Source organism: Halichoerus grypus, chromosome X, assembly GCF_964656455.1.
Source record: "Halichoerus grypus chromosome X, mHalGry1.hap1.1, whole genome shotgun sequence".
Classification (NCBI taxonomy): domain Eukaryota; kingdom Metazoa; phylum Chordata; class Mammalia; order Carnivora; family Phocidae; genus Halichoerus; species Halichoerus grypus.
The window spans coordinates 73,339,913-73,363,620 of NC_135727.1; the positions used below are offsets into that span (position 1 = coordinate 73,339,913).

Sequence of the window (23,708 nt, forward strand, 5' to 3'; positions counted from 1 at the left end):
AGAATGATATTCGCTGTAGGTTTTTCATAGATGGCTTTTATGATATTGAGGTATGTACCCTCTATCCCTATACTCTGAAGAGTTTTGATCAAGAAAGGATGCTGTACTTTGTCAAATGCTTTTCTGCATCTATTGAGAGGATCATATGATTCTTGTTCTTTCTTTTGTTAATGTATTATATCACGTTGATTGATTTGCGGATGTTGAACCAACCTTGCAGCCCAGGGATAAATCCCACTTGGTCGTGGTGAATAATCCTTTTAATGTACTGTTGGATCCTATTGGCTAGTATTTTGGTGAGAATTTTGCATCCATGTTCATCAGGGATATTGGTCTGTAATTCTCCTTTTGGATGGGGTCTTTGTCTGGTTTTGGGATCAAGGTAATGCTGGCCTCATAAAATGAGTTTGGAAGTTTTCCTTCCATTTCTATTTTTTGGAACAGTTTCAGAAGGATAGGTATTAATTCTTCTTGAAATGTTTGGTAGAATTCCCCTGGGAAGCCATCTGGCCCTGGGCTTTTGTGTTTTGGGAGATTTTTGATGACTGCTTCAATTTCCTTAGTGGTTATAGGTCTGTTCAGGTTTTCTATTTCTTCCTGGTTCAGTTTTGGTAGTTGATACATCTCTAGGAATGCATCCATTTCTTCCAGGTTATCTAATTTGCTGGCATAGAGTTGCTCATAATATGTTCTTATAATTGTCTGTATTTCTTTGGTGTTGGTTGTGATTTCTCCTCTTTCATTCATGATTTTGTTGATTTGGGTCATTTCTCTTTTCTTTTTGATAAGTCTGGCCAGGGGCTTATCAATCTTGTTAATTCTTTCAAAGAACCAGCTCCTAGTTTCGTTGATCTGTTCTACTGTTCTTTTGGTTTCTATTTCATTGATTTCTGCTCTGATCTTTACTATTTCTCTTCTCCTGCTGGGTTTAGGCTTTATTTGCTGTTCTTTCTCCAGCTCCTTTAGGTGTAGGGTTAGGTTGTGTACTTGAGACCTTTCTTGTTTCTTGAGAAAGGCTTGTATTGCTATATACTTTCCTCTTAGGACTGCCTTTGCTGTATCCCAAAGATTTTGAATAGTTGTGTTTTCATTTTCATTGGTTTCCATGAATTTTTTTAATTCTTCTTTAATTTCCTGGTTGACCCATTCATTCTTTAGTAGGATGCTCTTTAGCCTCCATGTATTTGAGTTCTTTCTGACTTTCCTCTTGTGATTGAGTTCTAGTTTCAAAGCATTGTGGTCTGAAAATAGGCAGGGGATGATCCCAATCTTCTGGTACCGGTTGAGACCTGATTTGTGACCTAGGATGTGATCTATTCTGGAGAATGTTCCATGGGCACTAGAGAAGAATGTGTATTCCGTTGCTTTGGGATGGAATGTTCTGAATATGTCTGTGAAGTCCATTTGGTCCAGTGTGTCATTTAAAGTCTTTATTTCCTTGTTGATCTTTTGCTTAGACGATCTGTCCATTTCAGTGAGGGGGGTGTTAAAGTCCCCCACTATTATTGTATTGTTGTCAATGTGTTTCTTTGCTTTTGTTATTAATTGCCTTATATAATTGGCTGCTCCCATGTTAGGGGCATAGATATTTACAATTGTTAGATCTTCTTGTTGGATAGACCCTTTAAGTAGGATATAGTGTCCTTCCTCATCTCTTATTACAGTCTTTGCTTTAAAATCTAATTTGTCTGATATAAGGATTGCCACCCCAGCTTTCTTTTGGTGTCCATTAGCATGGTAAATGATTTTCCACCCCCTCACTTTCAATCTGGGGGTGTCTTTGGGTCTAAAATGAGTCTCTTGCAGACAGCATATCGATGGGTGTTGTTTTTTAATCCAATCTGATAGCCTGTGTCTTTTGATTGGGGCATTTAGCCCATTTACATTCAGGGTAACTATTGAAAGATAGGAATTTAGTGCCATTGTATTGCCTGTAAAGTGACTGTTACTGTATATTGTTTGTGTTCCTTTCTGGTCTATGTTGCTTTTAGGCTCTCTCTTTGCTTAGAGGACCCCTTTCAATATTTGTTGTAGGGCTGGTTTCGTGTTTGCAAATTCCTTTAGTTTTTGTTTGTCCTGGAAGCTTTTTATCTCTCCTTCAATTTTCAATGACAGCCTAGCTGGATATAGTATTCTTGGCTGCATATTTTTCTCATTTAGTGCTCTGAATATGTCCTGCCAGTCCTTTCTGGCCTGCCAGGTCTCTGTGGATAAGTCTGTTGCCAATCTAATGTTTCTACCATTGTAGGTTACATATCTCTTCTCCCGAGCTGCTTTCAGGATTTTCTCTTTGTCTCTGAGACTCGTAAATTTTACTATTAGATGTCGGGGTGTTGACCTGTTTTTATTGATTTTGAGAGGGGTTCTCTGTGCCTCCTGGATTTTGATGCCTGTTTCCTTCCCCAAATTAGGGAAGTTCTCTGCTATAATTTGGTCCATTATACCTTCTGCCCCTCTCTCTCTTTCTTCTTCTTCTGGGATCCCAATTATTCTAATGTTGTTTCGTCTTATGGTATCGTTTATCTCTCGAATTCTGCCCTCATGATCCAGTAGTTGTTTATCTCTCTTTTTCTCAGCTTCTTTATTTTCCATCATTTGGTCTTCTATCTCACTGATTCTTTCTTCTGCCTCATTTATCCTAGCAGTTAGCGCCCCCATATTTGACTGCACCTCATTAATAGCCTTTTTGATTTCTACTTGGTTCGATTTTAGTTCTTTTACTTCTCCAGAAAGGGTTTCTCTAATAACTTCCATGCTTTTTTCAAGCCCAGCTAGTATCTTTAAAGTGATGATTCTGAACTCTAGATCTGACATCGTACTAATGTCCATATTGAGTAGGTCCCTGGCAGTCGGTACTACCTCTTGTTCTTTTTGTTGAGGTGATTTTTTCCGTCTTGTCATTTTGTGCAGAGGAGAATAGATTAATGAGAGAACAAAATGCTAGCAGGGTAACAACATCCCCAGAAAATATACTCTAAACAAATCAGAAAAGACCTGAAGCAGTGGGAAAAGAAAGGGAAAGAGAGAAAAAAGAAAAAGAAAGAAAAAAAGAAAAAAGAAAAAGATAAAGATAAAAACAAACAAAAGCAGAACAAAACAGAACAAAACAAAAACAGAATGTGATCAAATATGATCAGGGTGGTTTATAGATCAGTGCCACACACTAGATTTTGGGTGTATTTTGGTCTGTTAAAAGAAAGTCCCTCCCAAAATTTTAAAGAAAGAAAAACTTATATATGTACAAAAATAAGGGTTGATATGATGAAGGGATGGAATATGACTGTAAAGATGGAAATCAGAAAAAGTTTTAAAAAAGGATTTGATAAGTTGTTTGAAAAAAGAAAGAAGAGGATTAAAAAAAAAAAGAAGAAAGAAAAAAGGGAGAGAATGTGATCAGGCAGGGGAGTAGAAAAAAACCATACACTAGAGATTTAGAGTATATTTTGATCTGTTAGAAGAAACTATCTCAAGATTTTAAAGAGAGAACAACTTATATATATATGCCAAAAATACGGGTAACTACTATGAAGGGATAGAATATGACTTTAAAAATGAAAAATAAATGTTTTTTTTTTTAAAAAAGGGATTGATAAGATGTTGGTTGAAAAAGGGAAAAAGAAAAATTCGAAGAAAAAAAGAAAAAAGAAAAAAAGACAGTTAAAAAAAATAATTAACTTTGGAAGACTAAAGAATCATGGTAAAAAAGCCATGAATTCTATGTGCAGTATTCCCCTAGCGCTGGAGTTCTGCCGTTCTCATTGATCGGTAAACTTGGTCTTGGCTGGCTGTTCTCGCTGATCTTCTGGGGGAGGGGCCTGTTGCCGTGGTTCCCAAATGTCTTTGCCGGAGGCGGAATTGCCCCGCCCTTGCCGGTCCGGGCTAAGTAATCTGCTCGGGTTTGCTCTCGGGAGCTTTTGTTCCCTGCAAGCTTTCGGTACAGCTTTGGAGGCCGAGAGTGAAAATGGCGGCCTCCCAGTGTCCGCCCCGGAGGAGCCGAGAACTCGGGGCCCCGCTCCTCAGTGAGCCCCCAGAGAAAAGCCGTCAGTCACTCCCGTCTCCCCGGTCTCCGGCCACACTCCGTGCTCACCCGGCCTGTGACCGCGCCTTTCTATCTGGCACCCGGCCCCGGGTGGAGTCTCCAAACCCAGCAGATCCCCGCGGTGCGCTCCCGCACCTCTCCTCCCGGGGGAAGAAGGTGAGTCTCCCCGCATCTGCCGCTTGTTGGGTCCCTGCTGGAGGAGCAGTGGCCCGACTGTGCCGCAGATCATGGTTTATAGCAACCCCGAGCTGAGAGCCCGCGCCTGGGCTCCGTCTCTGCAGCCGGCTTCCCCGCTCCGATACCTGGGAGCTCTGCCGCACTCAGGCACCCCCGGTCTTTCTGTGACCCCGAGGGTCCTGAGACCACACTGTCCCGCGAGGGTTCCACCCCCCGCTTCGCCACCAGAGTGACGTCCCTCAGCGGAGCAGACTTCTAAAAGTTCCGATTTTGTGCTCCGCGGCTCTATCACTTGCCAGAAGCGGCCGACGGAGGCCCCTCCCCCGCCGTCTATCCTCCCGAATATCGCCTCGGATTCACTTCTCCGCCCGTCCTACCTTCCAGAAAGTGGTCGCTTTTCTGTTCAGAGAGTTGTTGCTATTCTTTTCTTCGATCTCCTGTTGAGTTTGTAGGTGTTCAGAATGGTTTGATCCCTATCCAGCTGAATTCCTGAGAGGAGATGAAATCCAGGTCTCCTACTCCTCCGCCATCTTGCTCCGCCCCAACCCCTTATTTTCTTATGAATGAACTTTTCCCAGCATTTCGCTTGCTCCCTGCAAATGTTTGTGGAGAAGGAATATTAGTGATAGCTCCCTGGGATTTAGTGTTTATATTCCTACTTTCAAGTGATTTGGAATTTGGGTGTTCTTTATGTTTTTGTTATGTGGAGGGCATGGCTTTGTGTAGCCCTGTTTTTCTGGTGGTTCCATGTTGTTTTCTGGAGGATGTGTAGACAGACTTAGACTTACATGGCCAAGATTACCTTGACATATGCATTTCACATATGGTTAAAAATACTTTGTAAATATTTCAATGGCTATAATATTATGGTAAATAAAAGGACCAATATTTATCTGATTACTTCCTTATTGTTTAGCATTTAACTTTTTTCCTTTTCTGTGATGACATATTTGTAGATGAGTCTATTCTAATGTATACTTTGGGTAGATTCGCTGACAGAACTATTGCTTCAGGGTTATAAACGTTATTAATAATCTTAATGTAATTTGAATCCAGGGAGAACCAGTTGGCCACAGATGGATTTACTTTAAGCTGCTAAAGTAGTCTCTACCCTTTTATAAGGTCACATCCCTCTTCCCTATGTGTATAACAGGATCCAGGTCTGAAATAGCTGGGACCACCAGCATGGCTATTTCTGGTGAGGAGTGAGAGTTTGACTTCTTCTTTGCTGATTTGGATGCCTTTTATTTCTTTTTTTTTCTTTTTTTTTTTTTTAAAGATTTTTATTTATTTATCTGAGAGAGAGAATGAGAGAGAGAGAGAGAGAGCACATGAGAGGGGGGAGGGTCAGATGGAGAAGCAGACTCCCCACTGAGCAGGAAGCCCGATGAGGGACTCAATCCTGGGACTCCAGGATCATGACCTGAGCTGAAGGCAGTCACTCAACCAACTGAGCCACCCAGGCACCGATGGATGCCTTTTATTTCTTTTTATTGTCTGATTGCTGAGACTGGGACTTCTAGTACTATGTTGAACAACAGTGGTGAGAGTGGACATCCCTGTTGTGTTCCTGACTTTAGAGGAAAAGCTCTCAGTTTTTCTCCATTGAGAATGATTCACTGTGGGTTTTTACTATATGGTTTTTATGATATTGAGGTATGATCCTTCTGTCCCTACACTGCAGAGTTTTTATCAAGAAAGGATACTATATTTTGTCAAATGCTTTTTCTGCATCTATTGAGAGGATTGTATGGTTCTTATCCTCTCTTTTATTAAAAAGAAGCACAGAAACATGAGTGAATTTTTCTCAGATCTTCACTGTGAGAACCTGATAGGGCTCCTGGAGGTAAAATTCACAAAAGTGTGCAGGTCCCCCTAGGACCAAGCCCCCTTAGAATTTTTAACTCTCAAACTTGTCCACACTGAGCCTCTATCAAATCAATTCCAGGTTAGGTTTTCCTAACCCTGTACTGGTTCCCAAGGAGTTTTCTGCTCCTGGGCTTCTGTTCTAGTAAGTTTTGATTTTCCAGATCTGCAGGCCTCTCTCTTCAGTTTTAAGGACAGTAGTTTGTTATATGACCTCAATTCTCTGATGGATCTAAGAGGAGTTGATTTTCAGTTTGTTACACTTTTTTTTCTTGTGTGGATGGAAGACATGACTTCCAGGCTTCTTACATGCCTGAATGGAATGCAAGGGAATTTTTAAGACATCAAAGACATGGTTGTTGTACAAAGTTTTCATCTCTTGAAAACTGGGTAGAGTGACTATCTTTTAATGTAATGTATTTTCTTTTTCTTTTTCTTCTTTAAAGATTTTCTTTACTTTGGAGAGAGAGAAAGTGGGGGGAGGGCCAGAGAGAGAGAGGGAGATAGAATCTCAACAGACTCTGCACTGAGCACGGAGCCCAACCTGGCTCTCTATCCCATCACCCTGAGATCGTGACCCAAGCAGAAACCAAGAGTCTGATGCTTAACCAACTGTGCCACCTAGGCTACCCACTTTATTTTTCTTTTAAAGAGGTAAAAAGTAAGAACTTCTAGAACATTAACTTTTTTTCCTTTTTTTTTTTTTCCTCATATAGATCCTAAATGCCCAGGAGATGTTGATTTTCATAATAGTGATTGGGACATTAAGACAATCACCAGCTCCTTGAAATTCTACCTCAGGTATGCCTGATACAATTTGGGACTTTGTTTTTCATATTTGATGAAATTTGTCTAGGTGGAGATTGGAGCTTATGTGGTCACAGTTTCAGGAGGTTGGAGTTGCTAAAGAAAAAAAGAGTGAAAAGGATTTCCATGAAAAAAGAATGTGTATTATAAAACTTTTAACCTGGGAATTTAGGCAAGTAAGGCATCAGAATAATAGAATTATTATTGAAAAATGGCTTTTCCTTAAAGTAATGGAAGTTTTGCCATTGTTCATAGATAGAGTGATGTCTCAATGTACTCATGAATAATATGAGGATTTATGACAATTCAAGGTTGTTAACATGTTTTGTTGAATAATAACTATTTTGAAACATTAAATTGCATTTGCACAAACATAATATTTGTGTTTGTGTGTTATGCGTCATATTTCATGCTTTCATCCATATAATAGAAATAAAAAGAACAAGAAAATGCAGTCATACAAATGTTAGAACTGAGTGAATTGAGAACAATAGGAAAACAAAATTTACCTTATCAGCAAAATTTGGTGATGCACAGTGGTAATGAATATATCATTTAGTTGACTGGCATAAATTTATATTATGTAAAAATATTTGGGACATATACTTTTTTTGAGGGGGGACATATACTTTTTAAACTCATTCATTTCTTACTATTCTTTATGTCCAATAGTATGTACCATACATTATTTACTAAATGTCTTTTTTTCAGTTATTGTACTCTTTAGGCATTTAGGATAGATGTTTGAATATCATTAATCCAAAATAAATTGGGTCCCAGATATTGCTGTTAAATGACCTTCCGCTGTAGTATCATTTTAGAACTTTATATAAACATGAATGCTCTTTCTAGGAGTATTTCTCTGGCATCTGCCAAAGAAGAAATGTATTGTTGTTAGAGGGTTTATTCTGTACTAAGCAGTGTTCTAGTTGTTTACATTGATAATATCATTGGGTTTTTTTGGTTTTTTTTTTTTTTACAATAATACTGTTAGTTAAGTGGTATCATACTAATTTTACAGATGAGGAAATTGAAAGGCACCTCCTTTCCTGTTAAGTAATATCCATGCTCACAGCTCATATTATTTGAACCTAAGTATCTCTGACATATAGGCCACTGGTATTGGAACATCTTCTTCCCATTTCCCACCCTCAGGGGCTATGACCTTCTTGGATTTGCTTGGGTAATTTTAGTGAAGACGGAGAGCAATCTACTATGCATACTTTTAGAAGACTGGTGGTGATAATAGTGAGAGTAAATGATTCTATGTCTCTAGCCTTTTTCAAAGCAGTCAATTTTTTTCAAAGATTTATATAGGTTAAGTACCTCCCCACATTACATCTTTCCCAACTCATCCCATAATAAGCAGTGTGGCCCTTTTGAAAGATGGGAAGGTCAAGCCTGAAATCCTGAATGAGCAATACCTCCAATGAAAGATTTGTCCTTAAGACTTAATGTGTGGGCATTTAATATGCACTAGCCAGTTAACACCCTTTAGGTTTCTCAAGTACTTTAGACTAATTTTCAGAGAGGGACTCTTCATCTGTGTTATACATACCTAACTCACCCCTTATTCCAACATTTCCAGAAAAGTACCCTAAAAACTATCCTTTCTCTCTCTAATATCTTTAATCTCTCTTATTCAACTGGCTCTTTCCTCTCAGCATATGAATATGCTCCTGTAAAGCACATCTCTTTGACCTTGTGTCTTTTTTCATAAATGAATAAATTCATTCTACCATTTACTAAATTATTCAATAAACATTTCCTGAGTATCTAGTCTATGTCTAGCATGGTACTAGGCAGTAGGCATACAATTGTGAATAGATGTAGTCTCTAAATTTAAAAAAGTTATAGTCCAGTTAGGAGAGCAGAAAAAAACAAATAATCATACAAATATAACAAACCATAATAAGTACTCTGAAGAAAAGGTGCAAGGTATTATGAAGGCATATAATAGGAAGACCTGGTTTATTCTGGTTGTTTTTTGAACTGAGATTTGAATTATAACTTAGAGTCAGCTGAGAGGAGGCAGTTCCAGACAGACAGAACTATATACGCAAAGGCCTTGAAGCACAAGAGAGAATGACCTCTTCTACATGTACCAGTATAAGTGGAGTGTTGTAGTATAGAGAGGGAGGGAGAGATATTAGGAGCCAGATCATGCAAGGTCGTATGGGACATTTTAAGAATTGGGGTCTGGATTTATTTTAAAAGGAGTGGGAATAAACTGAGAGATTTTAAGCAGTAGGTTACATGATGAGATTTGCATTTTGAAAAAAACATATAGAGATCAGATTAGAGGGAATCAATAGGTAGGTAGAGATAGAAACCAATTAGTAGGCTATTGCTGTGGTCCATGAAAGAGATGATGCTTCTGCTTGAACTAGGGAGTAACAGTGTAGATTGGTAGAAATAAGCATATTTAAGAAATTTAGGGAGTAAATTTATATATGAGAATGGGGGAGATGGAGATAAAAGAATGACTTCCATGTTTATGGCCCATACAACGAAATGGTGGCCATATATTTACTGATTTGAGAAACAAGATAAAAACTAGATGTAGGGGAGATGACAAGTTGGGCTTTAGATATGTCAAATTTAGGTGTCTGAAGAAATCAGGGCAAGATATTAAGTGAGCAATTGCATATATGGGAATGAACTCAGAGAAGAATTCTGAGCTTGAGCTAAAAATTTGTGAATCATTGAAAATATATATGGTAATTGGGAGGTAGGAGCTTGGATGAGATTGCCTAATAAGAGAGATACTTCATGCCTTCCTATCCAAGCTTCAGTATATGAAGTAATCTACACGCAGTGTCTCTACTTTTTTTTCTTTTTTTTTTAGATTTTTAAAATTTCTTTATTTGTCAGAGAGAGAGAGAGTGCGCAGACAAGCAGGGGGAGCAACAGGCAGAGGGAGAAGCAGGTTCCCTGCTGTGCAAGGAGCCCGATGCTTGACTTGATCCCAGGATCCTGGGATCATGACCTGAGCCAAAGGCAGACACTTAACCCACTGAGCCATCCAGGTGTCCCAGTGTCTCTACTTCTTAACCTCCCAGTTTGCTCGTTAACCCATTGCAGTCTCCCTTCCAACACCTCTGCTCCACTGCAGCTGCTCTTGCCAAGGTCACTAGTGACTCCCTCAGTGCTAAACACAATGTACAATTGTCAGTCTTTACTTTACTTGATTTCTTTGTAGCATTTGAAGCTGTTAATGAGCCCTCCTTGACACTTTCTCCTCTTTTGGATTCTAATATATCACTTGCTTTTTTGGCTTTCCTCGTACCTTTTTTGACCATTTTTAGCAGTCCCCTTTATAGACTTTCTACCTGATATTTTCCAGGATTCTCCTCTCTTTTTCCTATAATGGAAGGATGGAAAATTCAAATATCCACAGGGGCCAGGACACGAAAATGAATGAAGCAGACTACTTCCATATTAAAACATTGCATATTGAACCTGTATTTGCATAGTGATCCCTTTGTTTATATATAATCAGCAATAATATTTACTTCCACAAATAACCATATGGGCCCAATATAGCCAGATCTTTCCATTTTTCAATAGAGGTAGAAAATATGGATCTTTTGTGAAATATCTCAAATTTTTATATTCTGATGACTAATACAATTCCATGTCTTTTTTATACACTATTCTGGACAAATAATAAATGGAAGGCCCCATGTAGCTGTTGGCTGAGTTGGCCATTTCTCCTTGAGCCGTGGTATCTGTTCTTGTGGTTTTAAACACTCACCTATGTTCATGGTTTTAACCACTCACCTAGGTTTATGATTTTCATATTTACTTCTCAGATCTAGAAGGGCATTCCATCCATCTGCCTGATAGACATCTCCCTTTGGCTATCCCAAAAGTCCCTCAGGCTTATTTCTATCCAGCCTCATAAACCAGATGACTTTCTCCCTCACCAGTATACCCATTCTGTCTTTAATGTCTTTTAAATAATTCTCCTCATTATTTCTTTCTATCCTTGATGCCACTATTTTTGTTTAGGCCTTTATTATCTCTCAACTGGACTACTACATAATAATAGTGGCAGGCAGTATAATAGTGATTAAGAACATAGACTCAGGACAGACTGCCTAGTTCTACCACTTACTGGCTGTGCATGGTCTTGGATGAATTATTTAACTTTTCTGAACTTCAGTTTCCCCATTTATAAAATGGATATAATAACAATATCTACCTTACAGGGTTGTCATGAGGATTAAATTAGTAAATATATGCAAATCACTTAGAACAGTGAAGCATTTACTATTATTATTATAAGTGAATTATTTTTTCTGAGCTACCCACCACCTATCTTTACTTTATCATCACACTGGTCCTTTTACATTGTAAATTTTGTATATGGCACTCTTCTCAACTAGACTATTAGTTCCTTGGAGGTTTGGGGTCTGTCTTACTCATCTTTGGAGCCCCAATATCTGGCACAATGTCAGGTACCTGTAGGTGCTCAGCCAATATTTTTTTACTAAATAAAGAAATCTATTGGGCCTCAATTTTCTCCTCCATTAAACTGGGATTTGAATAACTGCTCCATCTCATGGATCATTGAAAGGATCAGATGGGAGGACAGATATGAAAGCACTTTGAAAACTAAGAACTATCAAACTGCAAGGACTTTATAGCGGCATTCAGAGTGGGTCCACTTTGGAATTTTTCAGTACTGGTTTGTGACTCCTTTCACTTTTGGGAACTAATTAGAGACCCTGCAGGACTAATTGGCTTATACTTTTGCAGGTATTCTATTGAATTACCAGTAAGTAGCATTCTTCTGACAACGTTTCAGGTGAAGAGAGAAATGTATGTAGTCACACTAAGCTATAGGGATTAGAAACAAGCCTTGCTGCCCACAGAACTGAAAATCTAAGACCCGGCTATTCCCTCCCCAAAGGAACTTACAGTCTTCATTAATTTCAGGAATCTTTCTGAACCTGTCATGACCTATAGACTTCACAAAGAGCTGGTCTCGGCTGCCAGTAAGTATTTATGTTACTAGTTAATTGTGTTGTCTTGGCTTCTTAATAATGTTCATAGCAATAAACCTAGAAAAATGTTTGAGAGAAAGTAAGGGGAAAAAACAAAACATATACATAGATTTTTGTCCACTGCCACATGAGAGTATTCTTGCTTGCTGTCTAACTCGAGTGTTATATTACTTTTCATAAATCAATGTAAGTTGAGTAGGTTGGAGACAACTGAGTAACATGAGGATGTGACAGGTGTGAGGGCTTTATTGACTGAATGTGCCTCTTCAATCAGAACAAGAGCATTGGTTCACATAACTAGGGGGCACCAAAATGGTTCCATTATAGTTGCTGTTTTAGATTTTTCTCATAACTTTGCCTTTTCAAATGCTTTTCATTTGTGCTATGAATTATTACTCCTAATCTGTTAGTGCTAGAATCACATTTCCTAGATGATAAAACTGAGGGTGAAAGTGGAGCATTACATGGGAAATACGGCATATAGAATCACCCCAAAACGTGGCAGCTGAAAAAGTATTAAAAGTTTTGGCTGAGGCCGCTATATGAGTATCCCTCCCTATCTCTACATGACCCTTCTGCTCTGTGCTCTCTGTGGTGTGCAGGAAAAAGATTGAGAAGACGACCTCATAATGAATTTTTGTTGAGGCAAGAGACCTTTGATCTTTACTCTGAACTCTCTCAGTGATTTTCACATAAACCCAGAGGTAGCAGTATACCTCCCAGCACCACAAAAAGATGGGTGGGCAAGGGTTTCCCGTGGAAGTTTACATGTGGAACTTAAGGAACAACCTGCTATACCTAGAACTCTGACTTCCTCAGAGATGGTCTTATATTCTCATCTTTCTTTTCTCTCCTTTTTTTTATTTTTCTAGGCCTATTTCTTTGTTTTTATCTCTCTTTTTGTCTTTTCTCTCTCTTTTGGTCTCTGTCTTTCTGTCTCTCTCCATCTCAATGTCTTTTCTTCTTGATCTCTCTTTGCCTGTTTATCTCTCTGTCTCTTTTCATCTCTCTGTGTTTCTGATTGTGTGTGTGTGTGTGTGTGTGTGTGAGAGAGAGAGAGAAAGTTTGCTTGATCCAGTTGCCCAAAAGGCAAAACTATTTCTCTTTGTTCTCTCTTAGAGTCTGACAACCTGGATTACCGGCTGGGAGCTATTCACTCCCTGGTATATAAGCTACCCGAAAAGAACCGAGAGATGCTGGAACTTCTTATAAGACACTTGGTCAAGTAAGTAACTTCTGGGTTTTCAGGAAGAGTTTCTATTAGAGGACTGGCCCACAGGGTAGCATTGCAGAGAAACTGTTTGTCATCTCCTTAAGTCCCAGCCACCAACTGTTTCATCCTGGACAGGCTGAGTGCTCTATGAAGAAGGTGATTTTGCCTTGGCCCTTGTATATATCCTCCCAGAGTCATCATACATCTCAGTTGAAGAGTAATACCTGGTAAAATGGGCTGAACACAGGCTTTGCAGTCAGATAAACTTGGTTTTAAATCCCAGCTGTACCACTTACTTAGCTGTATAATCTCTTAGCCTGTTTAGTCATCTGTAAAATGAGAATAGTATTGCCCACCACACAGGACTGTTCTGTGGATTTGAGTGAACACGGATAAAGTGCATAGCACATAGGAGATTCTCAAGAAGTGGGAGTTATTTTGAAGATTGTGGCCAACGTTTTGATTGGGTATGGCAGGCAGGAAAGACAGTATTATAGAGAGTAGGCTTTGTGATGAGCTCCAAGATGGTGCATTTAAGTGGCATGGGTGGTGCTTTCTGGCCAGAGGGTTCAATGTTGTGGATAAAGATGAATTTACTTGACTTGTAAAAGGCCAGCCACTGGCTCTTACGAAGCATTACGGTGCAGCAGAAAGCACTCTGACTACAGGTCAGCAAATCTGGGTTCTGGTGTCAGTTCTGCTACTAGCTTTCTTGACAATCATGGGCAGGTCACTCTTGAGGCTTCTCCTGGTACATTAAAAAGTACAGAAATGAGACAACAAGCTTAGAAAAATTGCAATGCATTTTATATGTGTTTGTTTTTCAAAATAAAGCTATCATCACACTCGCAAAAATGCAGTAATCATACATTTTTAACCTCATTTGGAAAAGATCTCAAATACCTAAACTTGAAGCCCTTAGTGAAGGTGAGGCTCCAGGCTAAATGGCCCTCTTGGTCTCCCCCTGTGATAAATTCTGCATCTCTGGATCTCAGGTTTCCCTGTGACATAATGAGATATCACCAAGATTCAGTGCAGCTCTGACATTCTATGTTTTTCTTATACTTTTATAACAAATGAGCATTATAGACACTAATATAGATAAATAGGCAGAATTAACAAGAGGATGCCTTTTATATTTATTGCCAATATTTGTAATTTGGGCTAATTGAGGACATTAAGAGGCAGTTCCTTCCCAAAAAGTTGTTTGTGATAATCTCAATGAAAGTATAACAATCAGCACATAAATCATTTGCATATTAATTTGAAGTTGCCCTGGGGGAAAGAGAAATTGGGTTCAAGTTCCACATTACCACTGATTTTCTGTGTGAACTAAAGAAAGTCCCTCCCACTCTCTGGGCCTCCATTTATTCATCTATAATATGAGGGGACTGAACTAGCTAATCTGAAATAGTTATTCCTGCTCTGATTTTCTAAGATTCTTAGTATGTGACAGAAGCCAAGGACTGAGCTAATCCTGCTAGCAGTTAGTGAGAAGCACCTGCTTCCATCTACCCAAAGGCTGGCTACTGCCTTACTTCAAGAATCTTGGTCCTCAAAAAGCCTAGAACAAAAGGAGCAAAAGACACAAACACACAAGACACAGAAATAGATAAACAAATACTCTTAAATATATGAAAAACTGCTCATTTCCTCAAAGAAGAAAATGCAAATTAAATCTGCACTGAGATACCATTTATTGGCAAAACCAATGCATGACCACATTCTCTGTTGATGAGACTTTGGGGCAAATAAATACTCTACTACATTGCTGGCATTAATGCAATAGAAAACTAGAGGAGGAGAATTTGACAAGATCTATCAAGTCTGCATATTCACTTACCCTGTGCCTAGAAATTCTACTTTTAGACATATACCCTGAAGACACACCTCCACAAGTACCAAACAACATATGCACAAGGTTAAACACTGCAGCACAATTTTTTAATACCAAAAGGTTGGAAATACAAAAGTATCCAACAATAGGGGACTAGTTGAGTAAATAATGGTATATTCAAACAATGTAGTATTATACAGTCAAAAAAGAATTAGGAAAATATCTACAAACTTTTTTGGTAGTGATTTCTAGAATGCATTACGAATTTCAGGGTGTATAACAGAGAACAACAGCAAAAATAAAAACAAAAAACTCAAAGTTAAAAACAAGGTATATGAGTATGCTACCCTTTTTATAAGAACAAAAGAGGGAAATAAGGATATATAAGAATATTAAACACATATTTTCTTACTTTTGTCAAATTAAGCACACAATAGGAAAATTAAAAACTAATGACTCAAAAAGTTAAACCAAATGACCCAGCAATTCTACTCTTAGGTATATAATAAGGAGAAATGAGAACATATGTTCATTCAAAAACATATACACAAATATCCACAGGACCATTATTCATAGTTGCCCAAAGGTGGAAACAACTCAAATGACCAGCAACCGATAAATAAAAAAATAAAATGTGGTATAAATACACAATGAGTTATTATTCAGTGAGAAAAGAAATGAAGCCCTGGGGCACCTGGGTGGCTCAGTCGGGTAAGCATGTGCCTTCGGTTGAGGTCATAATCCCAGTGTCCTGGGATCCAGTCCCTCCTCTGGTTCCCTGTTCAGTGGGGAATCTGCTTCTCCCTCTCCCTCTACCCCTCTCCCCACTCATGCTCTCTCCCTGTGCTCCTCCTCTTGCTTATGCTCTCTCGCTAGTGCTGTCTCTCTCAAATAAATAAAATCTTAAAAAAAAGAAATGAAGCACTGACACATGCTACAACAAGGATGAACTTTGAAAATATTATGCTAAGTAAAAGAAGCCAGACACAAAATACCACATATTATATGACTCCATTTATATAAAATGTTCAGAACAGACAAATCTATAAAGACCGAAAGTAGATTAGTGGTTGCCTAGGGCTGGGATGTGGGGACATGGGAGGAAATGGGGAGTGATTACTATGGGGTTTCTTTTTGGAGTGGTGAAAATACCCTGAAATTAGATAGTGATGATGGTTACACAACTCTGTGAATATACTAAAACAATTGAAAAAACATTAAAAGGGTGAATTGTATGTGAAATGTATTTCAATAAAGCTGTTATAAAAACAAACTAATAAGTATGGTAAAGGAAACCATCAACAAAACAAAAAGGGAACCTATCAAATGGAAGAAGATATTAATCCGATAAGAAGTTAATATCCAAAATACATAAATCATACAATCTAACACCAAAAATTCCCAAACCATCTGATTTAAAAATGGGTAAAAGATATGAATAGACATTTTTCCAATTTCCAAAGAATACATACAGATGGCTAACAGACACATGAAAAGATGCTCAACATCACTTAGTTTCAGGGAAATACAAATCAAAACCATAATCAGATATCACCTGCCAAATGTCTAGTATCAAAAAGACAAGAAATAACAAGTGTTGGTGAGGATGTGGGGAGAAAGGAACCCTCATGCATTGTTGGTAGGAATGTAAATTGGTGCAACCACTGTGGAAAACAGTATGGAGGTTCCTCAAAATATTAAAAAATAGAATTACCATATGATCCAGTAATTCCACTACTGGATTTACCCAGGCAATATGAATACACTGACTCAGAAAGATATATACACCCCTATGTTTATTGCAGCATTATTTACAATATTATTTACAATAGCCAAGATAATGAAGCAACCCAAGTGCCCATACATAGATGAACGGATAAAGAAGATGTGATAATAATGCATATATTATATAAAATAATGCATATATTATATATAATATATATATTATATATAATGGATATATAAAATATATATAATGGATGTGTGTATGTGTGAAATAAATCAGACAGAGAAAGACAAATACTATGGAACCTAAAAAACAAAACAAACAAAAACAAATAAAACAGACTCTTAAATTCAGAGAACAAACTGGTGTTTGTCAGAGAGGAGGTGGGGGGGATGGATGAAGGGGATTAAGAGGTACAAATATCCAAAAGACAAAAAAAAAAAACCTAATGAAAATGATTACTAAAGGGGGTAGTTGGTGAATAGGGTAGAAGGGATAAAGATGAGAGCCACATTCCTCTAAATCCACCTCCTTGTATGGTTTTGACTTTTGAACCATACTTATGTTTTATATATCCAAAAAGTAAAATTCAATCAAGGATATAAGCCCCGAGACTGAAGATAAAAAAGTAAATGAGGGACGCCTGGGTAACTAAGTCATTTAAGCCTCTGCCTTTGGTTCAGGTCATGATCTCCAGGTCCTGGGATAAAGCCCCGCATCGGGCGCCCTCCCTGCTCTGGGGGAGTCAGCTTGTCCCTCTCTTTCTGCCCCTCCCCCTGCTCATGTGCTCTCTCTCTCTCTCAAATAAATAAATATTTTAAAAAAGCAAATGAGTCTAAATGTTTATCAAATTGATAACATAGTCCCATAAAGGAAATAGCTATTGCAAATAATTTATAAACACAGTCCTCTGACTCATCCTTATTGAGATAATATTTTAAAAACAGGAAAAGCTACAAAAAAGTAGTAAGCATCACCCAGTAGGTTTAGTAATAGTAATAATATTATAATTAAATTTGAAACTATTTTATATTTATATATCACAAGGATAAAGAAAAAAGTAAATATATTAGTATTATCAGATGACAAGATTTATGTTGTAAGAAAAAGAGATAAGGATATAAAATGTAAGATATAAAGAAAAAATCTATAATGGTAAAGTTGAATTTAGAAAGCCAATATGAACTCATGATTTATTTTTTTTTATATTTTTTTCTTTTTTTAAGATTTTATTTATTTTATTTGACAGAGAGACAGCGAGAGAGGGAACACAAGCAGGGGGAGTGGGAGAGGGAGAAGCAGGCTCCCCACTGAGCAGGGAGCCTGATGTGGGGCTTGATCCCAGGACCCTGGGATCATGACCTGAGCCAAAGACAGACGCTTAACCGACTGAGCCACCCAGGCGCCCCTGAACTCATGATTTAAAAATGAAGCAACAATGGATCTAGAGTGTATTATGCTAAGCCGAATAAGTCAGTCCGAGAAAAACAAATACTGTATGATTTCATTCATTTGTGGAATTTAAGAAACAAAACTGATGAACGTAGGGGAAGGGAAGGAAAAATAAATAAAATAAATAAGGTAAAAATAGGGAGACAAACCATAAAAGACTCTTAAAACCCTCAAACTGAGGGTTGCTGGAGGGGAGGTAGGTGGGGGGATGGGGTAATTGGGTGATGGGCATTAAGGAGGGCACTTGATGTAATGAGCACTGGGTGTTATATGCAACAGATGAATCACTAAATTCTACCCCGAAATTAATGATATGCTAACTAACTTGAATTTAAATAAAATAAAACCAAAAACAACCCCAACAAAACAACAAAACTTCTATTCATTGAACCAGTCTTGAAGTGATTCTACCCCCCAAAAGAAGCAATGAACGTACATAATGCCAAGATCTTTGTTTCTAAATAACATTCACTTCTTAGAGAAATGGCTGATTACAGGTCTGAGGCAAGGAAAATACCAGGTGAACCTAGGATAAAGTGTACCTTTGTGAGCAAATAAGAGCTCAAGTACTAATACAGTCATGTCACGAGGACACAGGAACCTGCTTGAAAAGGCTGACACTGATTGCATTTGGAGTCAAGATAAACATCAAAACCAAAAATACTGTATTTGAGTATAACTCTTTGAATAAATAAAAATTTATGGGAGATAAGTAGAATAAGGAAAGCTCTTCCTTACAGAAGAATGCCAGCTAATAGATGTGGGAGAAATAATAGAATTAGACAAACCAGTAGTTTATAACCTCAGTACCCTGTTTCAAGCCTGTATCAAAACCATTGGGTAAAAGATTGTTCAGGAACAAGATATTCACATAATTTCAATGTATCACCCACAGATTACTTACTAATTACAAATGAAAAAAATGTATCTTTACAATCAAGCTATCTGGCAAACACCACCATTAATTGATCAAACTTAGCATCACTAATAATAATACAAACTGGCCTTATGTGCCTCTTGATAGGATACAGAAAGAATTACACAATATAACTTAAATAATTTTGCCAAAAAGGTTTAACCTGAATCAAATTAAACCTTTCCAGTTTACAAAAAAATAGAGGGTATAGAAAAATACAGACTACTTGACATTCTGTTAAGAAACTAGCTTGGACTTTTCCCTGGCCTGGGAAACAGAGGTAGGGGTACTGTTCTACATTAAGAGACTAAAGAAACATAAACAAATACAGTGCATGAACTCTGGATCTAGGTTTGAAAAAGCCCAACTATAAATTTTTTTTTTTTGCATGACATTTGAGAAAATCTGAATATGGACCACTAATTGGATGATGTGGCACTGTAAATTTTCTTGGGTATGAAAATGTTTTGTGATTTTGTAGAACATCATGCTTTTTCTTTTTTTTTTTCCTTTTTAAATTTTTATTTAACTTCCAGACAGTTAACAAATAGTATAATCTTAGTTTCAGTGCTAGAACGTAGTGATTCATCACTTCCATGCAATGACCAGTGCTCATCACAAGTGCCCTCCTTAAATCCATCCCCCACCCACCTCCCCTACGGTAACCCTCAGCTTGTTCTCTGTAGTTAAGAGTCTATTTCCTGATTTGCTTCTCTTTTTTTCCCCTATGTTCATTTGTTTTGTTTCTTAAATTCCACATTTGAATGAAATCATATGGTATTTGTCTTTCTCTGACTGATTTATTTCCCTTAGCATAACACAGTCTAGCTCTATCCACATTACAAATGGCAAGATTTCATTCTTTTTGATGGCTGAGTAATATTCCATTGTATTTATAGACCACATCTTCTTTATCCATTCATCAGTCGATGGACATTTGGGCTCTTTCTATAATTTGGCCATTGTTCATAATGCTGCTATAAACATTGGGGTGCATGTATTCCTTTGGATCAATATTTTTTGTATCCTTTGAGTAAATACCTACTAATACAATTGCTGGGTTGTAGGGCAGTTCTATTTTTAATGTTTTGAGGAGTGTCCATACTGTATTCCAGACTGGCTGGACCAGGTTGCATTCCCACCAACAGTGTAAGAGGTTCCCCTTTCTCTGCATCCTCACCAACACCTGTTGTTTCCTGTGCTGTTAATTTTAGCCATTCTGACAGGTGTGAGGTGATATCTCATTCTAGTTTAGATTTGTATTACCCTCATGCTGAGTGATGTTGAGCATCTTTTCGTGTGTCTGTTGACCATCTGGTTATCTTCTTTGAAAAAATGTCCATTCATGTCTTCTGCCCATTTTTTTTTTAACGATTATTTGTTTTTTGGGTGTTCAGTTTTATAAGATCTTTATAGATTTTGGATACTAACCCTTTATCAGATATGTCATTTGCTAATATTTTTTCCCATTCTGAAGGTTGCCTTTTAGTTTTGTTGATTGTTTCCTTCACTGTGCAGAAGCTTTTTATCTTGATGAAGTCCAGTAGTTCGTTTTTGCTGTTTTCCCCTTGCCTCTAGAGACATATCTAGTAACAAGTTGCTACAGCTGATATAAAAGAGGTTACTGCCTGTGTTCTCCTCTAGGATTTTGATGGTTTCCTGTCTCACATTTACATCTTTCATCCATTTTGAATTTACAAAAGTGGCCCAGTTTGTTTCCAACAAACTAAGGGTTCTAGAGGGGAGGGGTATGGGAGGATGGGTTAGCCTGGTGATGGGTATTAAAGAGGGCACATACTGCATGGAGCACTGGGTGTTGTATGCAAACAATGAATCATGGAACACTACATCAAAAACTAATGATGAAATGTATGGTGATTAACATAACATAATAAAAATAAATAAATAAAGCTAACTCCAAAAAAAAAAAGAAAAGAACATGTTTACTGATAATTGTGTTTCCTTAGTAAAGAGTTTAAGATGGAAAAAAAAAAGAAAGTGGTCCAGTTTCATTCTTTTGCATGTTGCTGTCCACTGTTCCCAACACCATTTGTTGAAGAGACTGTCTTCCTTCTCTAAGATACTCTTTCCTGCTTTGTTGAAGATTGGTTGACAGTATAGTTAGGGGTCCATTTAACGATTCTCTGTTGTGTTCCACTGATTTATGTGTCTGTTTTTGTGCTAAAACCATACCGTCTTGATCACTTCAGCTTTGTAATATAACTTGAAGTCCAGAATTGTGATGCCTCCAGCTTTGCTTTTCTTTTTCAAGCTTGCTTTGCTATTTGGGGTCTTTTGTGGTTCCATACAAATTTTAGGATTATCTCTTCTAGCTCTGTGGAAAATGCTGGAGGTATTTGATAGGGATTGCATTAAATGTGTAGATTGCTTTGGGTAGCATAGACATTTTAACAGTATTTTGTTCTTCCAATCCATGAGCATGGGATGTTTTTCCATTCCTTTGTGTCATCTTCAGTTTCTTTCATAAATATTCTGTTCTTTTTGGAGTATGGATCTTTTACCACTTTGGTTAGGTTTATTCCTAGGTATCTTATGGTTTTTGGTATAATTTTAAATGGGATCAATTATTTGATTTCTCTTTCTGCAGCTTCTTTAAAATTCTAGAGATTTCTGTACATTAATTTTGCATCCTGTGACTACTGAATTTGTGTTTCAGTTCTGGCAATTTTTTGGTGGAGTCTTTCAGGTTTTCTACAGAGCATCATGTCGTCAGTGAATATTGAAAGTTTCACTTCTTCACTGCTGATTTAGATGCCTTTATTTCTTTTTTTGTCTGATTGCTAATGCTAGGGCTTCCAGGACTATGTTAAATAACAGTAGTGAGATTGGATATCCCTGTCTTGTTCCTGACCATAGAGGAAAAGCTGTCAGTTTTTCCCCATTGAGGGTGATATTTGTGTGGGTCTTTCATATGTGACCTTATGATGTTGAGATATGTTCCCTCTATTCCTACTTTGTTGAGGGTTTTATCAAGAATGGATGCTGTAACTTGTCAAATACTTTTTCTGCTTCTATTGAGAGAATCATATGGTTCTTATTCTTTCTTTTATTAATGTGTTCTGTCACATTGATTGATTTGCAAATATTGAACCACGCCTGAAGCCCAGAAATAAATCCCACTTGGTCCTGGTGAATAATCCTTTTAAGGTACTGTTGGAGTCAATTAGCTTCTATCTTCTAAGAGTTTTTGCATCAATGTTTATCAAGGATATTGGTCTGCAATTCTTTTTATGGCGTCTTTGTCTGTTTTGGAATCAAGGTAATGCTGGCCTCGTAGAATGGGTTTGGAAGTTTTCCTTCCATTTCTGTTTTTTGGAACAGTGTGAGAAGAATAGGTATTTACTGTTTAAATGTTTGGTAGAATTCTCCTGGGAGCTGTCTGGCCCTGGACTTTTATTTCTTGGGAGATTTTTGATTACTGATTCCATTTCATTGTGGATTATCAGTCTGTTAAAGTTTTCTATTACTTCCTATTTCAGTTTTGGTGAAATATGTTTATATGTTTCTAGGAATTTATCCATTTCTTCCAGATAGCCCAATTTGTTGGCATATACTTTTTCATATTCTCTTATAGTTGTATTTCTTTGGTGTTGGTTGTGATCTCTCCTCTGTCATTCATGATTTTATTTATTTGGGTTCCTTTTCTTTTCTTTTTTTTATTTTACTTTTACTTTAAAATTTTTATTTAAATTCAATTAGCCAACATATATTGTATCATTAGTTTCAGATGTAGAGTTCAGTAATTAATCAGTTGCATGTAACACCCAGTGCTCATCACATCAGGTGCCCTCCTTAATGCCTGTCACCCAGTTACCCCATCCCCCCACCCACCTTCCCTCCAGCACCCTTCAGTTTCTTTTTTTTTAACCCTCAGTTTCTTTCCCATAGTTATATCTAGGGGTTTGTCAATTAAAAAAAAATTATTTTATTTAAATTCAATTTAATTAACATATAGTGTATTATTATTAGTTTCAGGGGTAGAATTGAGTGATTTGTCAGTGTCATATAACACAGACACCTCATTACATCAACTGCCCTCCTTAATGCTGATCATCCAGTTACCCCATCCCCCTCACCCACCTCCCCTCCAGCAACCCTTAATTTGTTTCCTATACTTAAGAGTCTCTTATGATTTGTCTCCCTGTCTATTTCATCCTATTTTATTTTTCCTTCCCTTCCCATAATTCATCTGTTTTGTTTCTTAAATTCCACATACGAGTGAAATCATCTGATATTTGTCTTTCTCTGACTGACTTATTTCACTTAGCATAATACCCTCTAGTTCCATCCATATTGCTGCAAATGGCAAGATTTCATTCTTTTTCATGGCTAAGTAATATTCCATTGTATATATATACCACTTCTTTAACCATTCATCTGTCGATGGACATTAGGACTCTTTCCATATTTTGACTATTGTGGACATTGGTGCTATAAACATTGGGGTGCATGTGCCCATTTGAATAACTATGTTTGTATCCTTTGGATACATACCTAGTAGTACAATTGCTGGGTTATAGGGTAGCTCTATTTTTAATTTTTGAGGAACCTCTATACTGTTTTCCTGAGTGGCTGTACCAGTTTATATTCCCACCAACAGTGTAAGGGGGTTCCCCTTTCTCTGCATCCTTGCCAACATCTG

At 37.5% G+C, this 23,708-nt stretch overlaps 1 protein-coding gene across 2 annotated transcripts in view; it reads left to right on the forward strand.

Annotated features, from left to right (window-relative positions):
* Positions 1 to 23,708, forward strand: part of OPHN1 (oligophrenin 1) — a 505,885-nt gene that overhangs the window by 383,162 nt on the left and 99,015 nt on the right. For both annotated transcript variants that reach the window (XM_078065007.1, XM_078065008.1), the window contains exons 16-18: positions 6,799 to 6,883; positions 11,834 to 11,892; positions 13,021 to 13,126. In XM_078065007.1, coding sequence (XP_077921133.1) covers positions 6,799 to 6,883; positions 11,834 to 11,892; positions 13,021 to 13,126 — 250 coding nt within the window. The remainder of the gene's footprint in view (positions 1 to 6,798; positions 6,884 to 11,833; positions 11,893 to 13,020; positions 13,127 to 23,708) is intronic.